The 26948-nt window shown below is 41.7% G+C and overlaps 1 protein-coding gene across 2 annotated transcripts in view; it reads right to left on the reverse strand.

Annotated features, from left to right (window-relative positions):
* Nucleotides 1-26948, reverse strand: part of braf (B-Raf proto-oncogene, serine/threonine kinase) — a 103661-nt gene that overhangs the window by 33581 nt on the left and 43132 nt on the right. For both annotated transcript variants that reach the window (XM_048549172.2, XM_048549171.2), the window contains exons 5-7: nucleotides 12896-12998; nucleotides 4558-4706; nucleotides 2038-2157 (exon numbers count right to left, since the gene is read on the reverse strand). In XM_048549172.2, coding sequence (XP_048405129.1) covers nucleotides 2038-2157; nucleotides 4558-4706; nucleotides 12896-12998 — 372 coding nt within the window. The remainder of the gene's footprint in view (nucleotides 1-2037; nucleotides 2158-4557; nucleotides 4707-12895; nucleotides 12999-26948) is intronic.

The following is a 26948-nucleotide window of genomic DNA, read 5'->3' on the forward strand; positions in this document are numbered from 1 at the left end:
CTATGACAGCCTAATGCACAATTGACAGAATTACAAATAGGTTCTAGCACATAAGGAGACCTCTCGGCCCAGAGGATTGGTGCTAGCTCTCTGTGAGGACAATTCAGCTCGTCCCACTTCCCTCCGGTCTCCTCACTGACCTGAACTTTTCTTCCATTCAAGTTTTCACTCTTTGGAAACTAAAGATTAAAACAGTCTCCACCACATCCTCAGGCCCTAAGAGCCTAACTACTCAATGCAAAGAAAAAGCTTTTCACTGCTTCTTTTTCACTGCTTCTAATTCTTCTTGCTCCTGATCAATGAAACAGTTTCTAGCTAATGCCTAGCCATCTTTATCAAGTCTTCTCTCCAGCCTCTCATCTCCAATGGAGAACAATCCAACTGCCTTAATCTAGCATGTAAGTGAAATCTATCGCTCTCAGTATTCTTTTCTGCGGCCTCTCTAAATCCTTCATTTTCATCATAAAGTGCACTGTCCCAAATTATAAAGAATACTCCAAAGTTAAACCTAACCCCTTTACTTTCATGTTTCATACCTTAATTTGTAAAGTCCAGGATCCCATATGCCTATTCAGCCACATTGTTAATGTGTTGTGCTACCTTCATAGACTTGTGCATGCATATAATCACTGGTGTGTTTACACAGCCTCTCTTTGTTCTTATATCAAAAAGAATCTCTTAACACTTCACAACATTGCACCAATTCCACTGTCCTAGAAGTGTCCACTTGAAGTCTAACACTATCCTTCTCACAGGTCTCAATAGGTTTGCGTCAAAATTCTACAAGTTGTGAAATTGTGCCATACAGCCAAGCCTAAAACACAGATACAGATCCAGAAAATCAGTAGGGCTCATATCGATTCCCAGCAAACTGCAATCATGGGCTTCAGCTCAATAAGGTGATACTCTAACGTGCTGATCATTGGGCCAAATATTCAAGGGCTGTGGTGAATTAAATAATTTATGAGTCGAACATAATTATGACTAAATGGAAAATACCACTCCAGACTGATGTGCATTCCTTGGATGACATCTAGCTTAACACCTGTCTGACTCTTCCCTCAAATTCAGATTCTCTCTGCTCTCCCCACTCCTGCTTCTGCCTCAGTTCTCGACCTTCAGAATTTTTTCTTCCTTTTCCGTATCCTCCTGTTTCCTTTCCTGTTCGATGTACATGCCTCACTGTCACTCATACAAATTTTTGCTGTCTCCAGCCTCCACTAACTAATCTCGTGTTCATTCTTGTCCATCCTCCCCTCACTCTTCATCCCCCTCTGAGGAACAGTCATCTAGATACGAAATAGAAGCTTGCTTTTTCTCCATGCATGGTGACTAACCCGCTATGATCTCCAGCACTTTTTGTTTTCAGTACCTTTCATTATTTCTTCACAGATGGGAGTGTCGCTGGCTTGGTCAGCATTTATTGCCCATCCCCAATTGCCCAGAGGGCAGTCAACCCCATTGCTGTGGGTCTGGAGTCACATGTGGGCCAGACCAGGAAAGGTCAGATTTCCTTCCCTGAAGGACACGCGTGAACCAGATAGGATTTTCCAACAATTGACAATGGTTACACAGTCGCCATTAGGCCAACTTTGAATTCCAGATTTGTTTACTGAATTCAAATTTCAGCAGTGGCCAGGGTGGGAATGGAACATGTCTCCACAAGAGGAGAACTAGAGACTAGAGTCAGGAGTGGTCATGGGAGACACAACATCCTCAGTCGTAGCCACTGTTATACAAGGTCAAACAGAGCAAATGGTAACCAAGCGTCAATGACCAATGTCCCAATGAATTGCTCATGCTCACAACTGATGGAATGGGACCAAGACCAAAAGACCAACTGAGTAAACTGAAGATCTATAACCAGTCGAGAAACTGAACACAGGGCAACTACAAAGAGAGAGAGAGAGAGAGAGAGAGAGGGAGGCGGGGGTGGAGAGGGATGGGGGGAGGGGAGAAAGAGAGAGCGAGAGAGTGAGAGCGAGCGAGAGAGAGAGAGAGCGAGAGAGAGAGAGAGCGAGAGAGAGATGGACCTACCCTGTGGAATCTGACGGTGGAACTGAAGGATACATCCCCAAACCCGGTGTTGTTGTTCCGGACGATACATCGTCTTGCGTAATAGGATGGTTTTCATAGATTCGGGAAAGAATGAGCAGACTGGAAGAAAACGGACAACAAAAACAGGCAGGAGGAATTGGGGAGGAGTGTGGGGTTGAGAAGAAAAGATTATTGCAGCAATTTATTTTGGTCAGATTAACAAAATCAGTACACACTATTCCACAAGTGGCTAAAAAGAAACAAAATGCAAAATTTGTACTCATTCAGTCACTCAGGACATCGCAAAGAACTAGTGAAGCACTTTTCGAGTTTGGTTACTGTTGAAGTTTGAGGGCACACAGCAGCCAAACTGCACAAAGCAAGCTCTTACAAACAGCAGTGAGTTGAAAGACCAGTTGATCCATTTTAAGGAACGAAGTATGAGCTCTATCACCCTCCTTCAAACAGCAGCAAACAACCTTTTGCATCTGCTAAGATTATGAGCTCAGATCACTAGAGTAGGGTTTTAACCTGCAACCTGCTGAGTGTAACGTCCAATGAGTCACAGCTGAACCTCGCAGTGTGGCACAACAAGGACATTCCTTCTAGACTTCAGCAACGTGTAATGGATGTGAGGTCTTAAAATTATTATTACTCTGCTGTTATTAAAATCCACACTCATTTGGACTATGGAAAAAAACTCAACCTGAGCTACAAATCTTCTCAAAACTCGCTAGAAAAACAAGTACAGATTCACCATCTCTGGGGTGATCAGCAATGATCATTTTCAGCTCAGCAATTCGAGGCGGGAACAACACAATTTGCCATCAGATAAACATGAGCTTACGGTGGCTCAGTGGTTAGCACTGCTGCCTCACCGTGCCAGGGACCCAGGTTCGATTCCAGCCTTGGGCGACTGTCTGTGTGGAGTTTGCACATTCTCCCTGTGTCTGCTTGGGTTTCCTCCCACAGTCCAAAGATGTGCAGGTTAGGTGGATTGGTCATGTTAAATTGCCCAAAGTGTTCAGGGAATGTGTAAATTAGGGGGATGGATGGGTCTGAGTGGGGATTCTCTGAGGGTTGGTGTGGACCTGTTGGACCAAAGGGCCTGTTTCCACACTGTAAGGATTCTGTAACAAATGCATTTTGCATGAATTACATACTACCTTCAATGGCTTGTCCCATCATGTAGTTCCAATAACAATTTGCATTTAAGCAGCAACTTTTATAGAATAAACAACCCTATTAATTAAGACCGCTGACAAACAATAAATGGAGGAAAAAAGCACAATCTTAAAAGATTATGCATAGGACATTTGTCCTTGACACTGGAATTTTAAAAACGTACATCTCAGGTCACATTTGTTCAGGAGATTTCATTCTTTCTTCTATGCTACACTGACAGAGTTGCAATGTTCACCCCGCTCATTGCCTTACAATGGGAATGAGGGTTGCAGGCCTCAACATTATCATCAGTGACAGACTAGATGGACTGGCAGTTCCCTTCACTGAAACATATGAGTGAATATTTCCCATTCCTATAACAATTTTTCTCGCGGTCCTTCTTTGATACCAATCACAAAAGATCAAATTTATCGAAAGCAAGTTCACAACGTGCCCGGACGAGGCAATCTGAATTCAGGTATATCAGGAAAAGGAGCTGGGTACGCTATTTGCCCACTTCTGCCTAAACTGTACGTCCCCAAGCCTGCTGTCATTCATTAAGATCATGGCTGACTTTCACCACACCAATACCCATTTCCCTCAATTCCTTGAGAATTTCTGAAGTTCAAAACTCTTTGAATGAAGGAACCTCCCCTCATCTCTGTCCTAAAGGCCCAATCCCTCATCGAGATTGTGACCCTCAGTTCTCGATTCCCCTGGCCAGGGGACCATACTCCTGGTATGTACTACATTATTCTCATCCTTACGAATCTTATTTCATTTTATTTAATTAATCACCTGACATTCTTCAAAACCCCAGAATTATAGACCCAGTCTCCTCAAGCTTACTCTTATACTCCAATCCCTTTGTAATAAATGCTAATACATCAACTATTTTGCTATGTTGCCAGTTAACTTTATGATTCATTCACAAGTACATGCAGATCATTCCAAAAAGCACTATTTCCAGTCTCTTGCCATTTAGAAGATATTCTGATTTATGTTTTTTTTCCCAATTATGTAAGCTATGTGTATCCAATTTCAGTTTTTTTGCATTCTTAAGGCTTGTTTTTCCACATATCTTGATATTTTCAGCAAACTTTCATACAATACATTCACCTCAATCATGTACATATTAGTTAAGGACCAGAACTATCAAGCTATGCTCTCGATCTCTGAAACTGATCAGACAAAAAGTATTGATTGCTCCCTATAACCTACACTTGAACCCCACAATCAGAAGGGATTATCCAACGTCAACTCTAAAGCATAAAGGTCTCACTCAATATCATTTGAAGACATTCCTTCACCAACCAATGATGCCGAATGCCTTCTTTGCAGTATGAATGTACTTACTCTAGCTGGTCAATGTTGACACACATGAGAGGAACCTCAGTGCTACAACGTTGGTGGAACTTGTATCCACACGTCTGACAACGAAAACCCTGGAACAGAAGCTTTCGACAAAAATCACAGAACGCCAGAGTGAAAAACGTCTTTCGGACCTGAAAGGAAAAGCAACAATTTATGCTTAGGTTAACCGAGCCATCACCAGGGCCAGTGTCAAGATCAGTTTTATACTGAAAGCATCAGATAACTGAACTGATGTCTCATTTAACGAGGTACCAATTCATCTGCCAGGACAGAAAGCACACAGAGACATGTCTAAGGGTGACACACAGGCTGTCTGAACCTGTCCTTCCCTGCTTACTCAGGCATTTTATTTTAACAAGGGCATTTGAACTGGACAAGCTCAGGGCTTTCAGGAGGTGAATTATTTCCCCAGAATTCGCGGAGTCTGACCTACATTTGTAGCTAAGTATTTACAAGCTGGTTCAGTTCAGTTTCCATTCAATGATAACACCAAGGATGTTGATCGTGAAGCATTTAGCAATGGCAATGTCACTTAATGTCAAGGTACAAAAGTGAAACTCTCACTTGTTGGAAATGGTCACCTGGCACTTGTGCGACATGAAAGTTACTTGCCACTTATCAGTCCAAGCCTGAACACAGACCACAACTTGCTGCATATAAACACGGGCTGTTTCAGCATGTGAGGAGTTACAAGCAGAACTGAACACTGTAACCATCAGCAAACATTCCCACTCCTGACGTTATGATGGAGGGAAGTTCATTGATGAAGTAGCTGAAGATGGTTGGGCCTAGGACAATATCCTGAGGAACTCCTGCACAGATGCCCTGGGGCTGAGCTGACTGATGTCCAACAATCATAACCATCTTCCCACGTGGCGGATATGATTCCAACCACAGGAATTTTTTCTCCCAGATTCCCACTGACCTGACTTTTGTTCAGGCTCCTCAATGCCAGACTCAGTCAAATAATACCTGATGTTAGCCTTAATGGAGTACTTGAGCATTAATTATGGTTTACCTCATAGGCAGTGTCCGCATTTAGCTTGTGATTACATGATCCTTTAGAAATTTCATTATCAATTGTACATACATTCCCATTCTATCTGAATTGGATTCTGATGGAGTGCTTTGACTCCAGACTTTTTTGTCTCTGCAGTGCCTCAGTATTGGATGAGGTGCATCCACAAGAATGTTACCTGCCATATATTGACGCAGAATCAAACAAGGAGCCTTGCAGTCAGGCCACAAACTGACCAGTCAGAGGGCTTCAAAGGACCATCTCAAAGACAAGGGAGAGGGAAAGGGATTTAAGGAGGGAATTCTAGGACCAGCCGACAATATCAGAGGGATTACGATTGGAGATCAGCAAGAGATCAAAGTTGGAAGAGTACTGAATTCTCACAGAGTTCTAAGGATGGTCATGGAGACAAGGAAGTATGAGTCCATGAGCGTTTTTGAACCTGAGCCTTTTAATTTGGGAGCATTTTGGAGACCATGTAGATCAGCAAAACTTCATGATTATTTCCTTCCTTCTTAAGTTGTTAAACAAAACAATTTGAGCTGGATGTAGTACTCAGGAGTGGTGTCAGAGGTTACGCCAAGACCAGTGGGAGCAATTTGAAGTAATTACAGCAAATCACCAAATATTATACTTTTATTCAAGAAAGGAGGGAGATGGAGAGCAGGAAACTATGGGCCAGTTAGCCTAACATCTGTCACAGGGTAAATGCAGAAATCCATTAGACAGGAAGTAAGACATTTAGAAAATCACTGTATAATTTTTTGTACAAATCACCTAACAAATTTATTAGAGTCCTCTGAGGATGTAACAAGCAGGATGGATAACAAAGAACCAAGTACACCTCTGGTTGCACGAAAACCATTTGATAAGGTACCTCATAGAAGTGTTATTATACAAGGTTAAGACTTTATGATACTGGGGATCATTTATCAGCCTGGGTAGAATATTGATTAACTAATAGGAAACAGAGAAGATACATGGATCATTTTAAGGTTGGAAAACTCTAACCAATGGACTGCCACAGAGATCAGTGCTGGGGCTTCAACTATTTACAATTTTTTTAATGACTTGGATGAAGGGACCTAGTGCATTCTGGCCAAATTTGCTGGTAACGCAAACATAAATAGAGAAGAAGTTGTGAAGAGAACACGAGAAGTCTGGATTGGGACATTGAAAGTATGGCAGATAGAGTATAATAGTTCAGAGATTGTAGGAACTGCAGATCCTGGAGAATCCGAGGTAACACGGTGTAGCGTTGAATGAACATAGCAGGTCAGGCAGCATCAGAGGAGCAGGAAAGTTGACGTTTCGGGCCCAGACCCTTCAGCAGAAAAAGTACAAAGTCGGAAATTGACAGGTTGAGAGAAATAGAAATAAAAGCACATTAATTAAAGCCACAATGGCTGTAGGATGCTGTGGTACAGAGATCAGAGTGCCCATACATGAAACATAAAATGTTAACATGTAGGCACTGCAAGTAATTAGGAACGTGAATGAAAGGACATCTTTTATTGCAACGGTCATCATATAAGTGCAAAGAAATCTGGCTACAACTGCACACAGTACTGGGAAAATAGAACTTTGACGACTGGAAAAGAGCTCTAAATAGGAGGGATATACTTGTATTGGAAGTAACTGTGGGAGAAAGTTCTCCAGACTGAGAGGACTATCTTCTGAGGAAAGGTGGAGATGATTAGGCCTATATTCATTGGAGTTTAGAGAATGAGAGGTCAACTTACTGAAACAATTCATTTCTGAGACAGCTTTACAAAGTAAATGTTGAAGTTTCCCTTTGTGGGAAATGCAGATCTAGGGGTCACAGTTCCAACAGAAAGGGACTCCTATCTAAGACTGAGTCACAGAGTCATAGAGATGTAGAGCAAGGAATCAGACCAGTTGGTCCAACTCACCTATGCCGACCAGATATCCTAAATTAATCTAGTCCCATTTGCCAGCATTTGGCCCTTATCCCTCTAAAGCTTCCTATTCATAAACCCATCCAGATGTCTTGTAAATGTTGTAATTGTACCAACTTCACCAGCTCCTCTGGCAGCTCATTTCATACACGCACCACCCTCTGCATGAAAACGTTGCCCCTCAGGTCCCTTTTAAATCTTTCCCCTTTCACCTTAAACCTACACTTTGGACTCCCCCACCCCAGGGAAAAGGTTCACCCTATGCAAGCCCGTTATGATTTTATAAACTTCTATTAGTATATAACTTCTTTTATAAACTTCACTCTCGGCCTCCGGTGCTCCAGGGAAAATAGCCCCAGTCTCTTCAGCCTCTCCCTGTAGCTCAAACCTTCCAACTCTGGGAACATCCTTGTAAATCTTTTCTGAACTCTTTTAAGTTTCAAAACATCCTTCCTATAGCAGGGAGACCAGAATTGAATGCAGTATTCCAAAAGTGGCCTAGCCAGTGTCCTGTAAATTCTCTCCCTCGATTGGTTCATAACATTTAGAATTTATTGCAAATTTATGAAAGTCTCCTGAGGCTGTGGAGAGCTGGGCCATTGAGTATATTCAAGGCAGCATTATCAGATTTTAGATCTACCAGGGAGTCAAGGGTGACGTGAGGCAGGGAGGAAAGTGGAGTCAAAGCTATAAGTAGTTTAACGATGATTTCATTGAATGGTACAGCAGACTCAAAGACTCAAGAGTGGCCAAAAAAAAAGGCAAACCTGAGGACTGGGAGAATTTTAGAATTCTGTGAAGGAAGGCAAAGAGATTGATTGAGAGAAGGAAAATAGAATGAAAGTAAACTAGTGAAAATCCTACAAGTGGGCTGAAAATGTTCCCAAAGGCACACCAAATGAAAATAATGGTGGGTTTATTACAAGTGGAGCCAGGAAAATTTATACTGGGTAATAAGGAAAAGGTTGAAACACTAAAATGAATATATTGAAGAGGAAAATGTTAAAAATCTTCAAGAAATAACAGAGAATTAAATTAGGAACTGCAAGATACAAATATTAGTAAACAAAAAAATGTACTGGAGAATTTAATATGACTAAAAGTAAGTAAATTCACTGGATGTGATTATCCATATTGCGGAGTTTTGATAGGGATGGCTATAGAGACAGGAGATATAACTTTTTATAGACTCCAAAATGAATCCTGCAGATTAGGAGATTTGCAGACCTGTTAGTCTAACACTAGATTTCGCGGAAATACAAACAAGTAGCAGTAGACCTTTCAACCACTGTGCTGCTCCATTATTCAATAAGGTCATGGCTGATGTGGTCAAAACCTCAAACCTGCATTCATGTATCTACGCTCTTGCTTAACCATAAGACTATCAGATGTGGGAGTAGAATAAGGGCATTCAGGCCATCAAGACTACTCCACCATTTGATCACGGCGGATATGAATCTCCAGCCCCACTCCCTTGCCTTCTCCCTTAATCCCCTTACTAGTCAAGAACCCATCTATCTCTGTCTTAATTACACTCAATAAATTGGCCTCTACAGCCCTCTGCAGCAATGGGTTCTACAGATTAACCATCCTCTGGCTGAAGACATTCCTCCTCTTCTCAGTTCTAAAGGGTCATCCCTTCAATCTGAGGCTGTGATCTCGAGTCTTAGTCTCTCCTACTAGTGGAAACATCTTCTTCATGCCCACTCTATACAGGCCTCTCAGTATTCTGCAAATTTCAATGAGACCTCCCATCATCTTTCTAAACTCCAAAGTACAGATCTAGAGTCCTTAACAGCTCATGTGACAACCTTTAATGCCAGGATCATTCTTGTGTACCTCCTCTGGATCCCTTCCAAAGCCAGTGCATTCATCCCTAGATAGAGGGCTCAAAACCGTTCACTATATTGCAAATGCAGTCTGACCAGAGCATTATACAGTCTCAGTAATACAGCACTGCTCTTGTATTCTAGCCCTCTTGCAACGAATGCTATCACTGCATTTGCCTTCCTAACCAGCAACTAAACCTGCATGTTAACCTTAAGAGAATCTTGAACTAGAACTTTTATGTTGCTTTGTGCTTCAGATTGCTGAAGCTTTTCCCCCACTTAGAATTCCGTCTGCCACTTCTTTGCCCACTCTCATAGCCTGTCCAAGTCCTCTGCAGCCTCCCTCCTTCCTCAACACTACCTGTTCCTCCACTTATCCTTGTGCAATCTGCTAACTTAGTAACAATACCTTCAGTTCCTTTGTCCAGATCATTAAATGTATAACATGAATAGCAGTGGTCTCACAACAAACTAGAGTCTATCTGCCTCTGCCTGAAAAATATTCGAATACTCAGCTTCCACCTTATTTTCAGGAAGAGCCCCAAAGATCCTCACAACCATCAGAGAAAAGAAATTCACCTAACAGACAATAGACAATAGGTGCTGGAGTAGGCCATTCGGCCCTTTGAGCCAGGACCACCATTCATTATGATCATGGCTGATCATCCACAATCAATATCCTGTTCCTGCCTTATCCCTGTAACCCTTGATTCCACTATCTTTAAGAGCTCTATCCATCTCCTTCTTGAAGGTATCCAGAGAGTTGGCCTCCACTGCCTTCTGGGGCACAGCATTCCATATATCCATCACTCTCTGAGTGAAGAAGTTTTTCCACAACTCTGTGGTAAATCTATTAGAATCTATTATAAAATGGGCAAATCCCGGTTTTTAAACATTCAAAAATTCTCTCATTAGTGGTGACATCCTCATCGCATCTATCCAGTCAAGACTGTTTCTCACTTTTCTGAATTCCAGATGTACACCTAGCCTACCTAACCTTTCTTCATAAGACAAGCCACCCATTCCAAGTATCAGCCTGGTAAACCTTCCCTGCTTCATTTCCATACCAGAATCTAAAAAAAATTAAAAGGACACTTAGAAAGGAACGGATTTTCTAAGGAAAGTCAAAAGTCAATATAGATTTATGAAAGTGGAATAATGTTTAACAAAGGGCTGGTAAGGCCACATCTGGAGTACTGCAAGCAGTCTTGGCCTCTTATTTAAATATATATATTTCTTCATTGGAGGCAGTTCAGAGAAGGCTCACTAAGATGATCCCTGGTTTTGAGGAATTGTCTTACAGGCAAAGGTTGAGGCTGTGCTAACTGGCATTCACAGGAATGAAAATTGATCTCATTGAAACATATAGGATTCTTAAGAGGCTTCACTGGGCAAATACTGAGGATGTTTCCCCTCATGGCAGAGATAAAGAGAAATTTCTTCTCTCAGAAGGTTGAGAACCTTTGGAACTCCTTGTCACAGACAGCTGTGGGGGCAGAGTCTTTGAGTATATTCAAGGCTGAGATAGACAGATTCCTGATCAGCAGGGGAGTTATGGGGAAAGGAGAGGAAAGAGGAATTTCAGATCAGCCATGATCCTACTGAATGATACAGCATGCTCGAGGGGTTGAATGGACTTTTCATGCTCCTACTTTTTAAGTCCTTATTAGAATTTCACACTATGCTGCTGGCTTCAATGCAGGTTTCCCCATGATGTACTGGTGCCACTGTGATTAACAGGGTGGCTGACGCATCAATGGAACTAGTGTGGATAGTACTTTTATTAGCCCAAGGTTAAAGGATTACAGCAATTAAACACTAATATCCATTGAAATTCAAGGAGTGGCAAGGGTCCAAACATGGGCCAAGCCCTTAAAGCCCTGTGAAACATCAATGTTCTCCTGCCAATGGAAGCAGCTTCTCCCTTCCTACTCATGATTTTGAACAACCATTATCTAACTTCCAGTCAATGCTTTCTTGTCTGAATAAAAATGCCCTAGTTTTTCCAATTTGTACACCGTAAGTGAATCCCTTATCCCTGGAAAAATTCCCATTGGTTTTTTTCTGCTCCTTCTCACTAAAGGAAATTATGTTGGGTCTAAAAGGGTATTAGCTCACCTCAGCGTGAGCAGCTGGAAAGAATCAGCCTCAGCACCATGCAAATAGGGAGATGGAAAGACAAACACACTACTCAGGGATCAAAGGTCACTAATCTAACTACTGAGCCAAACTGGGGCTTTGAGTGTGGGCAATGGGATTGGCTGAACACTCAAAATCTAGCACTTATTACATAGACCCTCGCATGGGCAATTGTGATAATAGGGTGGGGGCCATGAGAGTCAGCAGAATAAGATGTATCATTAATTTGGGGATGGATGAGATGTGTCAATGAATGGCTTAATTATTTATTTAAAAATTTACAAACCAGTCAGGGGCAGTTCTACTCAATTATTCTATACCATACAAGTATACTCCACACACGGTTCTATCATTCCAGGTATCAATCTGGTAAACCTTCGCTGGACTGTTTCCAATTCTAAAATCTAAAAGAAAGAATTAAAAGGACACTTGAAAAAGAATGGATTTTCTGAGGAAAGTCAAGAGTCAATGGGCTTACGAAAGAGAAAACATGTTTAACGATACTGTTGGGTTTTTTCCAGAATGCATGAGAAGGAGCAATGAATGTTGTGCATTAAGATTTTCAGAAAGCTTTTTGGTAAAGTCTTACAAAATAAGTTAGCAAACAAAATTGCAGCATATGGCATTTGGGGGAATACAGTTGAGACAGAAAACTGAGTGGGAGTAAATGGGCCATTTTTGGGTGTCAGCCTGTGACTAATGGAGTGTCTATCAGTTTCTTCTATTTAGGAAACAAATCCTCGAATTATGCAGCATCACTGCATTAATATTATCCAGCTCAGCGTTGGCCAGAGGTTTAATTAGTTTTCTGGAGCCAGTACAAGAGCACAGCGCTTTAATCTGTGAAGAGGAAGGCCAGGACTAAGTTCAGCTTAGCTCTGAAGAACAGCGAGTACTCTAGTACCTGGAGGATACAGCTTTGCTCCCTCTAAAAAAAAGGGACCCATTAGTTTGTATGCTGCTTGTACACAATGGCCCACTAGCAAAGAATTGATCATTCACATGGTACCTCCACTATTTCTGGCTGTCAAGGATGTGGTAGACACTTTATCTCTAATTAGGTCACATTTTCCGTGGAACATAAATGGCACAAAATGGGGGTCCCGCAATCTCCTTCTGCGGGCTGATTAGTGACAGAGGGGTCAATCCCATACTCATCCCTACAGCATGCAAGCAGCACAAGAGATTATCTTTTTCTGCTAACAACTGATAGGTTCAGTCAGCCAGAGGATCTCACAGTGGCACTGGCAATATTGCCCTCGCACCATTACAGGAGACTGGCCTATCTTGTATCGGAAGGACACTATGTCACAGACAATTGGGGTAGGCCTGGTAGGTCCGAGCAGAATACTCCCCTAAAGGCTCACCTCTTGCCATTTCTACAACTTGTTTGTCCAACACTGCCAGATACTCACAAAGTTATGCGTGGTCAGTGGAACATGTTCTAGCACCTCCACCTGTAGTTCTTCTCCTGTTAACCAGGACATGTCTGTGTCCCAGCCAATGGGCTTCTTCTCCCTGAAATGACACAAAGTTCAGTTGGAGCTGATGAACACCAGAAAAACTAGACTGAAAAACCAACAAAACGAGGTTCAAACCATGCTCGCCTTCAAGCAAATGGATCAGATGGGAAAAATCAGGCTGCAATTTGCTTAATGTGCCCTACACTTGGATGGAAATGATTTGGACAAACATATCAGTACCAGGAGAAGCCAACCCAATTGATACTTTAATCTAAGCCCACACCTGAATGGGCCTGGTTTCACCTTTTTTTGGTATCAGTTGCCAAGGACCTACACATTCAATGGGTCCAGTGGCTGTGTAAAAACAAACGGCTTTCAATTTAGCTTCAAGATGATCCAACCAAAGAAGGAAAGAAAATCAATGGGGGGAAATGCAACAGACAATAGGTCAAAGCATCATGACTCAACGTCAGATCATAGCTTTGGGATTCAGCCTGCTATATAAACAGATTATATTCAACATTCACAATTATTGTTAGTGCAGCCATGCCTTTAGTGTGAAAGCTATTACACACTGGTAGATTAACACCCAGAAACTGACATAGTGTTGTGACAGCCAAGATCATTTGGTCCCACTATATCATAAATCAATCTCGTTAGAGGGAGCATATGCCTATATCGTGGGTACTTACAATTTATAACTAAATGATGCAAAATGATACACTGGTCATCAAATGGATCTGATATTAGATATATCTGGGAAAACAAAATAAAAAAAACCACAACCTTTTTTTTAAAATCATTTTAGTGCAAAGTTCAACAAGCTGGCCCAGCACCCCTCCCCTTCCAAGGACCTGATGTAACAGGCATACATCCTTTACCCAAGGCAAGCACTGCCTCCCCCTTGTCACTTGTTGGTGATGACTGGCAAGATCAAGATGTTCTATGAATGATTCTGCTGCAGGCCAGTGCACATACTGTAAACAGTCATGGGGACATAGAGATGTACAGCATGGAAACCGACCCTTTGGCCAACTCGTCCACGCTGACAGATATCCTAAACTAATCTAGTCCCATTTGCCAACATTTGGCCCATATCCCTCTAAACCTTTCCTATTTATATACCCATCCAGATGCCTTTTAAATGTTGTAATTATACCATTCTCTGCCAATTCCTCTGGCAGCTTACTGCATGCATGTACTAGCTTCAGCGTAAAGTAATCCCCTAGGTCCCTCTTAAATCTTTCACCTCTCATTTTAAACTCATGCTTTCTAGTTTTGGAACTCCCCACCCTGGAGAAAAGACCTTGGCTATTCAGCCTATCCATACACCCCATCATTTTATAAACCTCTACAAGGTCACCCCTCAACCTCCGACGCTCCAGGGAAAATAGCCCCATGCATATTTAGCCTCTTCCTATAGTTCAAATTCTCCAACCCTGCCAACATCCTTGTAAATCTTTTCTGAACCCTTTCAAGCTTCACAACATCCTACCTATAGTACGGAGAACAGAGTTGAATGCAGTATTTCAATGGTGGCCTAGTCAATGTCTTGTACAACTGCAACATCATGTCCCAACTCCTATACTCAGTGCACTAATCAATAAAGACAAGTGTACCTAACGCCTTTTTCACTATTCGGTCTATTCCACTTTCAAGAACCTATGATCTCCGTTCTGTAGCACTCCCCAAGACCTTACTATTAAGTGTATAAGTCGTGCCCTGACATTTCTTTCCAAAATGCTACACCTCACATTTATCTAAATTAAACTTGATCTGCCACCCTTTGACTCATTAGCCCATCTGATCAGGATCCCATTATACTCTGATGTAACCTTCTTCGCTGTCCACTACACCTCCAATTTTGAGGTCATTCTCAAACTTAACTAACCATACCTCCTATGTTCACATCCAAATTATTTATATAAATGACGAAAAGCAGCGCAGTCAGCACCAATCCTTGTGGCACACCACTGGTCACAGGCCTCCAGTTTGAAAAGCAATCCTCCACCACCACCGTCTTCTACATTTGAGCCAGTTCTGTATCCATAAGGCTAGTTTTCCATGTGTTACCTGTGATCTAACCATGCTAATCAGTCTACCATGAGGAACCTTGTAAAACACCTTACTGAAGTCCATATAGATCATGTCCACTGCTCTGCCTTCATCAATCCTCTTTGTTACTTCTTCAAAAAACTCAATCAAGTTCGTGAGCCACAATCTTCCCCACACAAAACCATGTTGACAATCCTTAATCAGTCATTGACTTTCTAAATACATGTAAATTCTGTCCCTCAGCATTCCCTCCAACAACCTGCCCACCACCAATGTCAGGCTCACCAGTCTATAGTTCCCTGACTTCTCCTTACCACTTTTCTTAAATAGCAGCACCATATTAATTAATTTTCAGTCTTCCAGTACCTTACTTGTGGCAATTTATGAGACAAATGTCCCAGCAATCACTGCCCTAGCTTCCCACAGAGTTCTAGGTTACATCTGGTCAAGTCCTGAGGATTTATCCACCTTTATGTACTTAAGATGTCCAGCACCTCCTCCTCTGTAATATGGACATGTTTTCAAAATGTTGCTATTTATTTCCCCACATTCTCTATCTTCAAAACTTCCCTCACACTGTCTTTGAGCTCAACTAGTCTGTGACATAGCCACTTATTCTTTTAATCATATTCCTGCAGGTGTCATTACTCTTCTGAAGACCCAGTGTTAGTTTTCACATGTACACAGACAACACCCAGCTTTATCTCTGCACCACCTCTTTTGCTGCTAAATTATCCAGTGCATTATCTGACATCTAGTACAGGATGAGTAGAAATTTCCTCCAGTTAAGTATTGTGATGACCGAAACCATTGTTCTCTGTCCTCGCTTCAAACTTTGCTCCCTGAAAATCAACTCCATCGTCTCCCTGGCAACAGTCTGAGATTTACCCAGTTTGTTCCCAATCTGGGTGGCGTGGTGACTCAGTGGTTAGCACAGCACCCAGGACCCGGCTTGATTCCACACTCGAGTGACTATCTGTGTGGAGTTTGCATATTCTCCCTGTGTATGAGTGGGCTTCCTCCCACAGTCCAAAGATGTACAGGTGAGGTGGATAAAGGAGTCACATTGGACTTGAAATGTCAGCTCTTTCTCTTTTTCCGCAGATGCTGCCAAATCTGTTGAGTTTCTTGAACCTTCATTGTGTTTGTCCCATATGGTACTCGTTTTGAAATCCATGCTCTTTAAAAAAATTCTTACATATAAATTATGCACCTTTCAATGCACCTGAGAAGAACTTTCAACTTCGTATTCCTCTGTCTTAAAAACAGTCTCTTTACACCTGCCTTTGTCTCTTGACATCTCTGTCTCAACTCAACTGCTGCTAGAACTTTCATTCATTCTTTTGTTAGCACTAGTCATAATTATTTTAACGTATCCCTGACTGATTGCCCATGTTCTACCATCTGTAAACTTGAAGTTATGCAAATCCCACCCCGTGTCTCAACTCGCATCGAGTCCCAGTCCTGAGATGGCCCAGTAGTTTCCAGTCCTTCAAACACACTGCTCTTAAAATTCTCAACCTCGTTTTCCAGTTCCTCCAAGGGTTTGAGCCTTCTTATCTCTGTACAGTTCTCCAATTCCACAGCTTTCTCCGATAACTGAATTCCTATAATTCTGGCCTGTTGTGCACTCCGGTTCATATTTGTCACATTATTAGTGGCTGTGCTATAGTTGCCTGGGCCCCAAACTCTGAAATTCCCTCTCTACACCTCTCCACTTTGCTTCCCCTCCTTTAAAACACATCTTAAAACCCACGTCTTTGACCACACTTTCGGTCGTCTGATCAGCACTTCTTTCCGTGAATGGGTGTTTAATTTTTGTTTTATGATGCTCCTGTGAATTTCCTTGACTGTTGTATTATGTTAAAGGCACTGTATCAATGTTAGTTAGTGTTGTGCGTGACTAGGAAGTTTTTTTTCCTCTATTGAAGGTGCTGTATGAATAGAAGAAATTGTTTCAAAACATACAGACAACTGAATCAAAAGGATAAGTTTTTGTCATTTTCTAGAAGCCATGTGTTAGTATTTTAAAACAACTGGTGACAGGCTTTGCATTAACATCAGTTGTATAGAAATAGACCTGTGTGGTATTGAACCTACTCAAAACATCTTGTTTTGCCCACAGATTGAAATGAGCTAATCTGTTCACTAACCACTGTCCTAATGATTGTTTGTCTACTGATGCAAACAGTAATTTATTTATTGTCTTCATTCTGAGTCTTTTTAAGCTGAGATGGACTGACCTGCCTACCTCTCCTACCTTTTCTGTAAGTAACCCATCTACCTCACTGTATCTGCAATTTTTCTCCCTTCCTGAAACTGCTGTCCAACACAGCCCAAGCTCCTGTAAATTCCTCATTTCTTCTCACTGCTGCGCCAACGAATCCATGCGATCCAATAGGATTCGCAACCAAACACACTTTCTGCGGACATAATCATCAGTAATACGGAAACTCTCCCTAATCTCCCACATCCAACAGGAAGAGCACATCACTCTACTAAAGGTCATCTTTACAACTTAAACAATCTACAGAAAATAGCCCAGTCTTACTACTCTAAAAACACCGCTAGTTTAGTACCTATGTTTTTATATTTTTAAAAGTTTAATCAAGAGATAGATCTCAATAAAAAAAACCCACTCTACTCACAGTTGTAGATTTATAGAAGAAAATCTAGAAGGTGGTTAACTGGTCCCTTGCCGTGAGCTCCCACACACAGGTTTCTCCAAGGTCAGCTGTGAATTTCGCTGTTTGTTTATTTTTCTTAGAATGAACTCTGATGTCTAAAGATATTTGAAACCAAACAGCAAAGGCAGCAGCTGCGCAGACTCACTGCTGGGTCAGATAGGCTTCAGACTCCATTTGAATCACATCCTATGTGGGCACTACCTTTGTCTTTCTTCCTTTTTAAAGTGCTGTTATTTTGATGTTTTTTTGCATCCCAAAGTTTCAAAATAATGCAAAAGCTTATACAACAGTAATTACTGCCCTTAGAATTCGAGGAAATCAGCTCCAACATGAAAAACAACCTGAAAAATGGAGCAGCTCTTACAGTCAGAATGTTTTTCCTGTTCTCCATTTCTGACGACATGTTAACTGCAATTTTTGATAATTCCCCAAAATATCCACTTCATTTTGTCCCATTCACTCTAGGAACTCAGAACTGCACAAATTCATATCAATGCTTTTAGTATCTGTGTAAATGAACATTCGCGATCCAGACACAGTACATACAAATTTAAAATATGCAGTTTGTTTGGATTGTCCAAAAACATGCTGTTTATTCAGTCAGTCCATCCCAGCTTAAAAAGACTCAGAATGAAGACAATAAATAAATTACTGTTTGCATCAGTAGACAAACAATCATTAGGACAGTGGTTAGTGAACAGATTAGCTCATTTCAATCTGTGGGCAAAACAAGATGTTTTGAGTAGGTTCAATACCACACAGGTCTATTTCTATACAACTGATGTTAATGCAAAGCCTGTCACCAGTTGTTTTAAAATACTAACACATGGCTTCTAGAAAATGACAAAAACTTATCCTTTTGATTCAGTTGTCTGTATGTTTTGAAACAATTTCTTCTATTCATACAGCACCTTCAATAGAGGAAAAAAAACTTCCTAGTCACGCACAACACTAACTAACATTGATACAGTGCCTTTAACATAATACAACAGTCAAGGAAATTCACAGGAGCATCATAAAACAAAAATTAAACACCCATTCACAGAAAGAAGTGCTGATCAGACGACCGAAAGTGTGGTCAAAGACGTGGGTTTTAAGATGTGTTTTAAAGGAGGGGAAGCAAAGTGGAGAGGTGTAGAGAGGGAATTTCAGAGTTTGGGGCCCAGGCAACTATAGCACAGCCACTAATAATGTGACAAATATGAACCGGAGTGCACAACAGGCCAGAATTATAGGAATTCAGTTATCGGAGAAAGCTGTGGAATTGGAGAACTGTACAGAGATAAGAAGGCTCAAACCCTTGGAGGAACTGGAAAACGAGGTTGAGAATTTTAAGAGCAGTGTGTTTGAAGGACTGGAAACTACTGGGCCATCTCAGGACTGGGACTCGATGCGAGTTGAGACACGGGGTGGGATTTGCATAACTTCAAGTTTACAGATGGTAGAACATGGGCAATCAGTCAGGGATACGTTAAAATAATTATGACTAGTGCTAACAAAAGAATGAATGAAAGTTCTAGCAGCAGTTGAGTTGAGACAGAGATGTCAAGAGACAAAGGCAGGTGTAAAGAGACTGTTTTTAAGACAGAGGAATACGAAGTTGAAAGTTCTTCTCAGGTGCATTGAAAGGTGCATAATTTATATGTAAGAATTTTTTTAAAGAGCATGGATTTCAAAACGAGTACCATATGGGACAAACACAATGAAGGTTCAAGAAACTCAACAGATTTGGAAGCATCTGCGGAAAAAGAGAAAGAGCTGACATTTCAAGTCCAATGTGACTCCTTTATCCACCTCACCTGTACATCTTTGGACTGTGGGAGGAAGCCCACTCATACACAGGGAGAATATGCAAACTCCACACAGATAGTCACTCGAGTGTGGAATCAAGCCGGGTCCTGGGTGCTGTGCTAACCACTGAGTCACCACGCCACCCAGATTGGGAACAAACTGGGTAAATCTCAGACTGTTGCCAGGGAGACGATGGAGTTGATTTTCAGGGAGCAAAGTTTGAAGCGAGGACAGAGAACAATGGTTTCGGTCATCACAATACTTAACTGGAGGAAATTTCTACTCATCCTGTACTAGATGTCAGATAATGCACTGGATAATTTAGCAGCAAAAGAGGTGGTGCAGAGATAAAGCTGGGTGTTGTCTGTGTACATGTGAAAACTAACACTGGGTCTTCAGAAGAGTAATGAAACCTGCAGGAATATGATTAAAAGAATAAGTGGCTATGTCACAGACTAGTTGAGCTCAAAGACAGTGTGAGGGAAGATGGCAGAGAATATAGAGAAAGGCATAGCAGACAGGAGTATAAAAAAAATTTTGACTAGGCAGGTGAATGTAAGGGAGGGAAGTGGTAAAGGCAGCTGCCCAGATTGTCTTGATATTAGTGATAAGGAGGCTCCGTGAGCTCCTCATCCTTGTTGGAGATGAGTGGTTATGAGACACGAGAAGAAGCTGAGAGCTCTCTTTGTACTCCGGGGTGATCCTGGAATGGTGAGCAGTCTTACCAGATGTCACAGGAACCTGGAAGCATTTTAAGTCATCCAAGTGGATCTGGTAGAGGATGGCTAAACCAGTTGTCCACCATTTCCTTTCAGGGTTGCATAAGATAACAGAGATATCTGGATGGATGAAAAAATTGCTTGATGAAAGAGGCAAGAGTTTCAGGCATGCTGTAAGGAATGGAGATGTTCAGGGAGTAATTTCACGGAGCACTCAAACTAATTCAGGCTCATGAAGGAATAGGAAAGGCCTTGGAAGCAGAGGAGAACACTGAAAATGTCCTAGCTATAGTTGCAAAGTTCATCACTTTAGCGCTGTTACTTTAAATTGAAAATCTGAACATGTCACACTACTATTCAAGAACAGGAAGATGGGAAAAATAGAGATTTATAAACCAGTTTACCTCATATCTGTTGTCAAGGCATTGCTAGAGTTTATAATTAAACACAAAGTGTCTGATCACCGTGAAAATTTTCAGATGACCAGTGAGAGCCAGCAGTGATTTACAAAGGGTATGTCTGCCTCATGAGCCTGATAGAATCGCTTTGAAGGATGGATATTATTTATGGACTTCAGGGCAACATTTGATAAAAATGTCTCATGAGAGATTGTTAACTAAAATCAAGCTTCATGGAATTGATGTCAAATTATTGGCCTTGTTTGGAAACTAGTCGAGTGGCAGCAAGCAGGGTACAGATAATGGGCAGAATGTGGTAAAAAGTGCCTTGCACGGATCTTTCAGGGCCTTAACTATTCACCGTATTTATCAATAACTCAGAATAGGGAGCAATATGTCCAAACTTGCGCTTTCAGAAGGAAAGACGGGATTGAAAGCAGTGAAAGTGAAGCATAAAATTACCAAATGATATTTGATAGCGTCATTACAGCACAGCAGGTTGTTCAGCCCATCAAGACCATGCCAGTTGGCTGTACTGCAATCCCATTAATTCCATCCCCTCACTCTCTATCAACTTCTTTCGTAAATCATTCATCACCTCTGCTCTTACTGCTCTCAGCATGTTCTAAGTCATTCCCATTCACTCTATCAAGACACTCCCATACCCAACCTTTTTTCCCCATTCTTAATTCCATGCATCTATTAAGTGCATATAACGTTGAGGCTGGTTGGTTCGCCAAGCTGGTTTGTTGTTCCGCAAGTGTTTCGTTACTGTGCTTGGTAACATCCTCAGTGCAGCCTCTGATGAAGTGTCGGCGTGTTCACCCACCTGGTTTTTAAACTCAAGTCCGTTGCGATGGATTGCCTCACTTCCGGGTTTCCTCCGTAGTGGAATGTATATGGGATCTGGTTCAATGTGTTTATTAATAACATGCTTCATGAGGTGCCATGCTTCCAGGAATTCTTGTGCTTGTGTCTGCCTAGCCTGTCCCAGGATCTTGGTGTTGTCCCAGTCGAAGCTGTGGTTCTCCTTGTCCATGTGGATTGAGATGACCAGTACTCACTCATCTCAAACACATGGACAAGGAGAACCACGACTTCGACTGGGACAACACCAAGATCCTGGGACAGGCTAGGCAGAGACAAGCACGAGAATTCCTGGAAGCATGGCACTCCATGAAGCATGTTATTAATAAACACATTTTGCTACGGAGGAAACCCAGAAGTGAGGCAATCCATCGCAACGGATACCAGAGTTTAAAAGCCAGGCGGGAAAACACACCGACGCTTCATCAGAGGTGGCACCGAGGATGTTACCGAGCACAGTAACGAAACATCTGCAGAACAACAAACCAGCTCGGCGAGCCAGCCAGCCTCAATACCACTAACCCGAGCTACAAATCTGCTCCAAAACCTTAAAGTGCATATAAACTTGTTCTGCCATCGCAAACTTCAAACAAATCTCCCATCAATGTTATTCAAACAAAGACAGCAGCCCGAATCTAAGCTGGAGATAAAGTCTCTCATTCTGGGGAACATAGTGGTAAATCTCCTAACTATCCACACACAGATTGCTCCTGAAGTGCAGTGATCAGAGTCAGACTGGATATTCTAGTTGTGGCCTAACCAAACCTGATATAAACATTCAGCATTACTATTCAGCTGTCATTTGCAAGAACACTGCTTAGGAAGCTAAAGATCCCATGCGCTTTGCTGACCACTCTCTCAATGTAATCTGCCCACTTTAAAGGTCTAGGTGGCCTTGCTCCTACACTGTTTAGAGCTGTACTATTTGGTCTATACGGTCACTCCTCATGACTAGAAAGCCCCTCGCCATATTTCTCTGCATTAACCTTTGTTTGTCGCTCTGCTGCCCATTCTGCTAGCCTACCTAGACCCTGTTGCAGTTATTTAGTGTCATTCTCATTCCCAGCCGCACCTCCAGATTTGCAAGCATCAACACATTTTCCAATTTTACTCTGTAGTGATTGTAATAAGGCCAGCCGGGTAGAACAGGAGTTCACTGATTGGGGCTGTTAATCTGGTCCAATCAGGGAGACTTGGCTGACAGATATAAACAGGAGAGTTAAACATTCTGTTCACTCAGAGCTGGCCCCGAGGGAAGTGGATCAGTGTCAGGGACTTTGTGACTTGGTGACGGGTAACTCTGTGGAGTTATTTCAACTCTACATTCCAATATCGAAATCATTTACACATATCAAAAAAATGGTTGCAGCAATGGCCTTTGGGAAACACAACTGTTAACCATCTTCCAAATCTGACCAGTTAATAAGGCTTGCTTGTCTGTCTTTAAGTCAATATTTTATCGACATTAACATTGATCCTACTAGTCACTGAGCATCAATTTTGTTAATCAATTTTTCTGAACAATTAAATGGACAGAACCACTGCACTTGCTGAGATATTTGTACCATCAATGGGCCGAGGTGTGGCAGACTGAGTTTAATTTAGTTAAATGTGATGTGTTGTATTTTGGTAAGGTAAACCAGGCCGGGACTTGTATAGTAAACGGTAAGCCTTGGGGAGTGTTGCCGAACAGAGACCCAGGGGTGCAGGTGCACGGTTCACAGAAAGAGAGGGTGGTGAAGGTGGCATTTGGCACACTTGATTCATTGCTCATAACATTGCATATAGGAGTTGGGATGTCATGTTGTGGCTGTACTGGATATTGGTGATGCCACTTTTGGAATATTGCGTTTAGTTCTTCTATGGGAAGGATGTTGTTAAACATGACAGGGTGCAGAAAAGATACACAAAGATATTGCTGGGACTGAAGGGTTTGAGCAAAGGGAGAAGCTGAATAGGATGGGGCTACGTTCCCTGGAGCGTCGTAGACTGAGGGGGTGATCTGCTAGAGGTTTATAAAATCATGAAGGGCATGGTAGGGGTTAAAAGCCAAGGTATTTTTCCTACTGTGGGGTGGGGGGGGGGGGGGGTGCAAAACTACAGGCCATGGTTTTAAGCTGAGAAGGGAAAGATTCAAAAGGACCAAAGGGTAACTTTTTCAAACAGAGGGTAGTGAATGTATTGAATGAGCTGCCAGAGGAAGTGGTGGAGGCTGGTACAATTACAGCATTTAAAAGACATCAGGATGAGTATATGAATAGGAAGGGTTTAGAGGAATATGGATAAATGGGACTAGGTCAGATCGATCTACCTTACTGGGACAGATAAGGTGGACCAAAGGGTCAGTTTCCGTGCTGTATGACTCTACGACTCTTTAAATACGAGTGCATCCATTGTGGATCTGAAAAGGGGAGAAGGAGGTACTATTTTCTAAGCTGTGAAAAGTTAGAAGCAGCGAGGGTCCAAAGAGACTAGGGATTTTAGGTATAATGGATTTTCAAAATGTCACAGACAGACAAAAAAAAATCAAATATTTTTGAGTTGCTCATGGGATGTGGGCCTTGCTGGTTAGGCCAGCGTTTATTGCCCATTTCTAATTCACAATTGAGAAGTTATTTTCTTGAATTGTTACGGTCCTTTCATCCACAATCTATTACTCCACAAGTTCCAGGGATTTTATCCAGCAACAGAACGATAGGGCTAGATTTGGTGTTGTTTTTTCTTCACAGAGATCAGGTTAATGCCAGATGGTTTGCCTGATTTCTTTCTAAAGGCATTGTAGTGGTTTTGATACATTTGAATAACTTGCTAGGTCATTTAAGTAGGCAGTTAAGAGTGAGCCACATGACCTGAAGGCCAGACCAGGTGAGGGTGGCAGATTTCCTTCAAGAAAGGCCATTAGTGATGCAGATAAGTTTTTCTTTAAATGACAATCGACATTGGCTACTTGGCCACAACTAGCTCCTAATTTCAAATTTTTATTGAATACAAATTTTAATGCCATTGTCAGATTCAGACTCGTGTCTCCTTAAGTGTAGCCTGTGGCTCTGGATTACTACTGTAGTGTCTTTACCAGGAGGTCAACATCTCCTCAGCTAATACTAATGGAATTCTGGCTTTCACCAGTCTAACTAGAGGACTAGGATACAAGGTCTTGGCAGTCATGTGTCAGCTATACAAAACCTTTGAGAAAAGCACCCCCACAGTACAACAAACGATTATAGGCATCAGTCTTACAGGTAGAACAACACAGGTTTATCACTACATTGTCCACATTAGGGCTAAATTATAAGGAAGGATTACACACACTAGGCTGTATTCATGTAATTGAGAAAGTTAAGGGGCTGCCTAGTCTAAGATTTTTGAAAAGTTGGGACGCCATGCTGAGGCTGTACAGAATGTTTATGAGGACTGTGTTCAGTTCTGGTCACCCTGCTATATGAAGATTATTATTAATTTGGAGAGGGTACAGAAAAAAATTTACCAGGATATTTCCAGGAATGAAGGGTTTGAGTTATAAAAATAGACTGAAAAGGCTGGGACTTGTTTCCAGTGGCGCACAGGAGTTTGCAGGGTGATCTTATTAAGATTTATAAAATCATGACGGGCGTAGATAATAATAGACAGATACACGAGCAGGAAGGGAATAGAGAAATACAGATCCTGTCAGTGAAGACAGTTGAAGTATGGAGGGCAAAAATCTGTCAGCACAGGCTTGGAGAGCCAAAAGGCCTATTCCTGTGTTGTATTGTTCTTTGAAGTAATAATGTGAATGACAGGTGCCTTTTCCCTAGGGTGAGGTGGCTCAAAACTAGGGGCATATTTTTAAGGTGAGAGTAGGAATGATTTAAAAAAAGACATGACAGCAACTTATTTTACACAAAGTGGTTCATATGAACAGCCAGAGAAAGTGATGGATGTAGGTACCGTTACAATGATTAAAAGGCATTTGGATTAATACATGAATAGGAAAGGTTTGGAGGGAAATGGGCCAAATGCAGGCAGCTGGACAGTTTCGTTTTCGAAAATTGGTTGGCATAGACAAGTTGGACCAAAGGGACTGTTTCCACACAGTATGACTCTACTACTCTATAAGATATTAATGAGAACAGATGGGGTAGACAAAGGTGAACTATTTCTGGTTTAGGAAACCAGGAATAGGACATGGTCTAAAAATCAGAGATGGGCTTTTCAGGGCTGAAATTAAGAAACTTACAAAAGATGGTACAGGATTTTGCCACAAGTGGTAAGCAATCTTAGATTAATCATTGGTTTTAAAATTGAAATTCATAAGACCTTTATTTGAATTATTAAGCAATATACAGTAAGGTTGGGCAGATCATGTACCTGTCAAGATAGAATTGAATGCGGGACAGGCTGAAGCAGTTCACTGGTGTAAACTTGTTTCAATGTGTTCATGATAGCTGCACTCCCCAGATCTGTAGAGAGAGTATCTAATTCCTTACACATACTGTTTGGCTTCTGATCATATGGAGGCACAGATCCAGCCCCCCACATTTAGCATGTTAGGGTTAATCAGCACTGGCTCTACCAGTAAAACAGTCTTGGAAAAACTGCTCAAAACAGGGAACTCTCAGCAGCACTGTATTGCAGCAGCTGAGCAGGGTTAATAAGGCATGCAAAGTAGCTGACGACTGACAAAGAGTTGCTGTGTAACCTCACTTTGTTTTAAAGTGACTAGCATGCAGTCACATAAGGCATATTCAAATCTCACACCTCTCATAACCTTCAAATGGCCTTTGCAAGCTTTACACTGGGCCATACACAGTCGTGCTTTTAACAAATTAACAGGGTCAGCAGCTCTTTACACTACACCTCAGGCTGAGAACACAACACTAGTTTCTCAATGCCATGCGAATCATAGTCAGTAAGGCAAAGGTGGTCGTCATTTGGCCCTTGAAAGCTATGATGGCTCTCTGACAAGGATCCAAACAATCCTATTCTTCCATTCAAATCCATTACTTCTGCAAGTTTAGTTTCATCAAATGCTCATCTAATTTTCTTTTGGAATCATCCATCGTCTCTGCTTCAATCACCCTCACAGCCAGTTAGTTCCAGAGTCTCTACGTCTGAACTAACAGCAAAGTGAGTCGTTGGGTTGTAAAACATACAGTGGCCACTTGATGGTACTACTTTGAAGTAACGTAAGGAGAAATTGTTTCCAATGACAGAAGGATCACTAAATGGACAACACAGAAAAATTTACAATAATTGGCAGAAGAGCAGAAGTGAGATGAGAAGAATTTTATTTCAAGTCTGCATTATGATCTAGAATGCACTCCATGAAAGGGTGAAAGAGCTAGATTCAATTCCAACTGTGCAAAGGGAATTGATAAACACATAAATTGGAAACATTTGAAGATTCCTGCACAGCGCTGTCCTTTCTGAACTACTCCTGAGAAGGTGATGGTGAGCTACCTTCTGGAAACATGGTAGACCATGTGGTGAAGACATTCATACAATGCAG

This window comes from Stegostoma tigrinum, chromosome 18 (assembly GCF_030684315.1).
Source record: "Stegostoma tigrinum isolate sSteTig4 chromosome 18, sSteTig4.hap1, whole genome shotgun sequence".
NCBI lineage: Eukaryota > Metazoa > Chordata > Chondrichthyes > Orectolobiformes > Stegostomatidae > Stegostoma > Stegostoma tigrinum.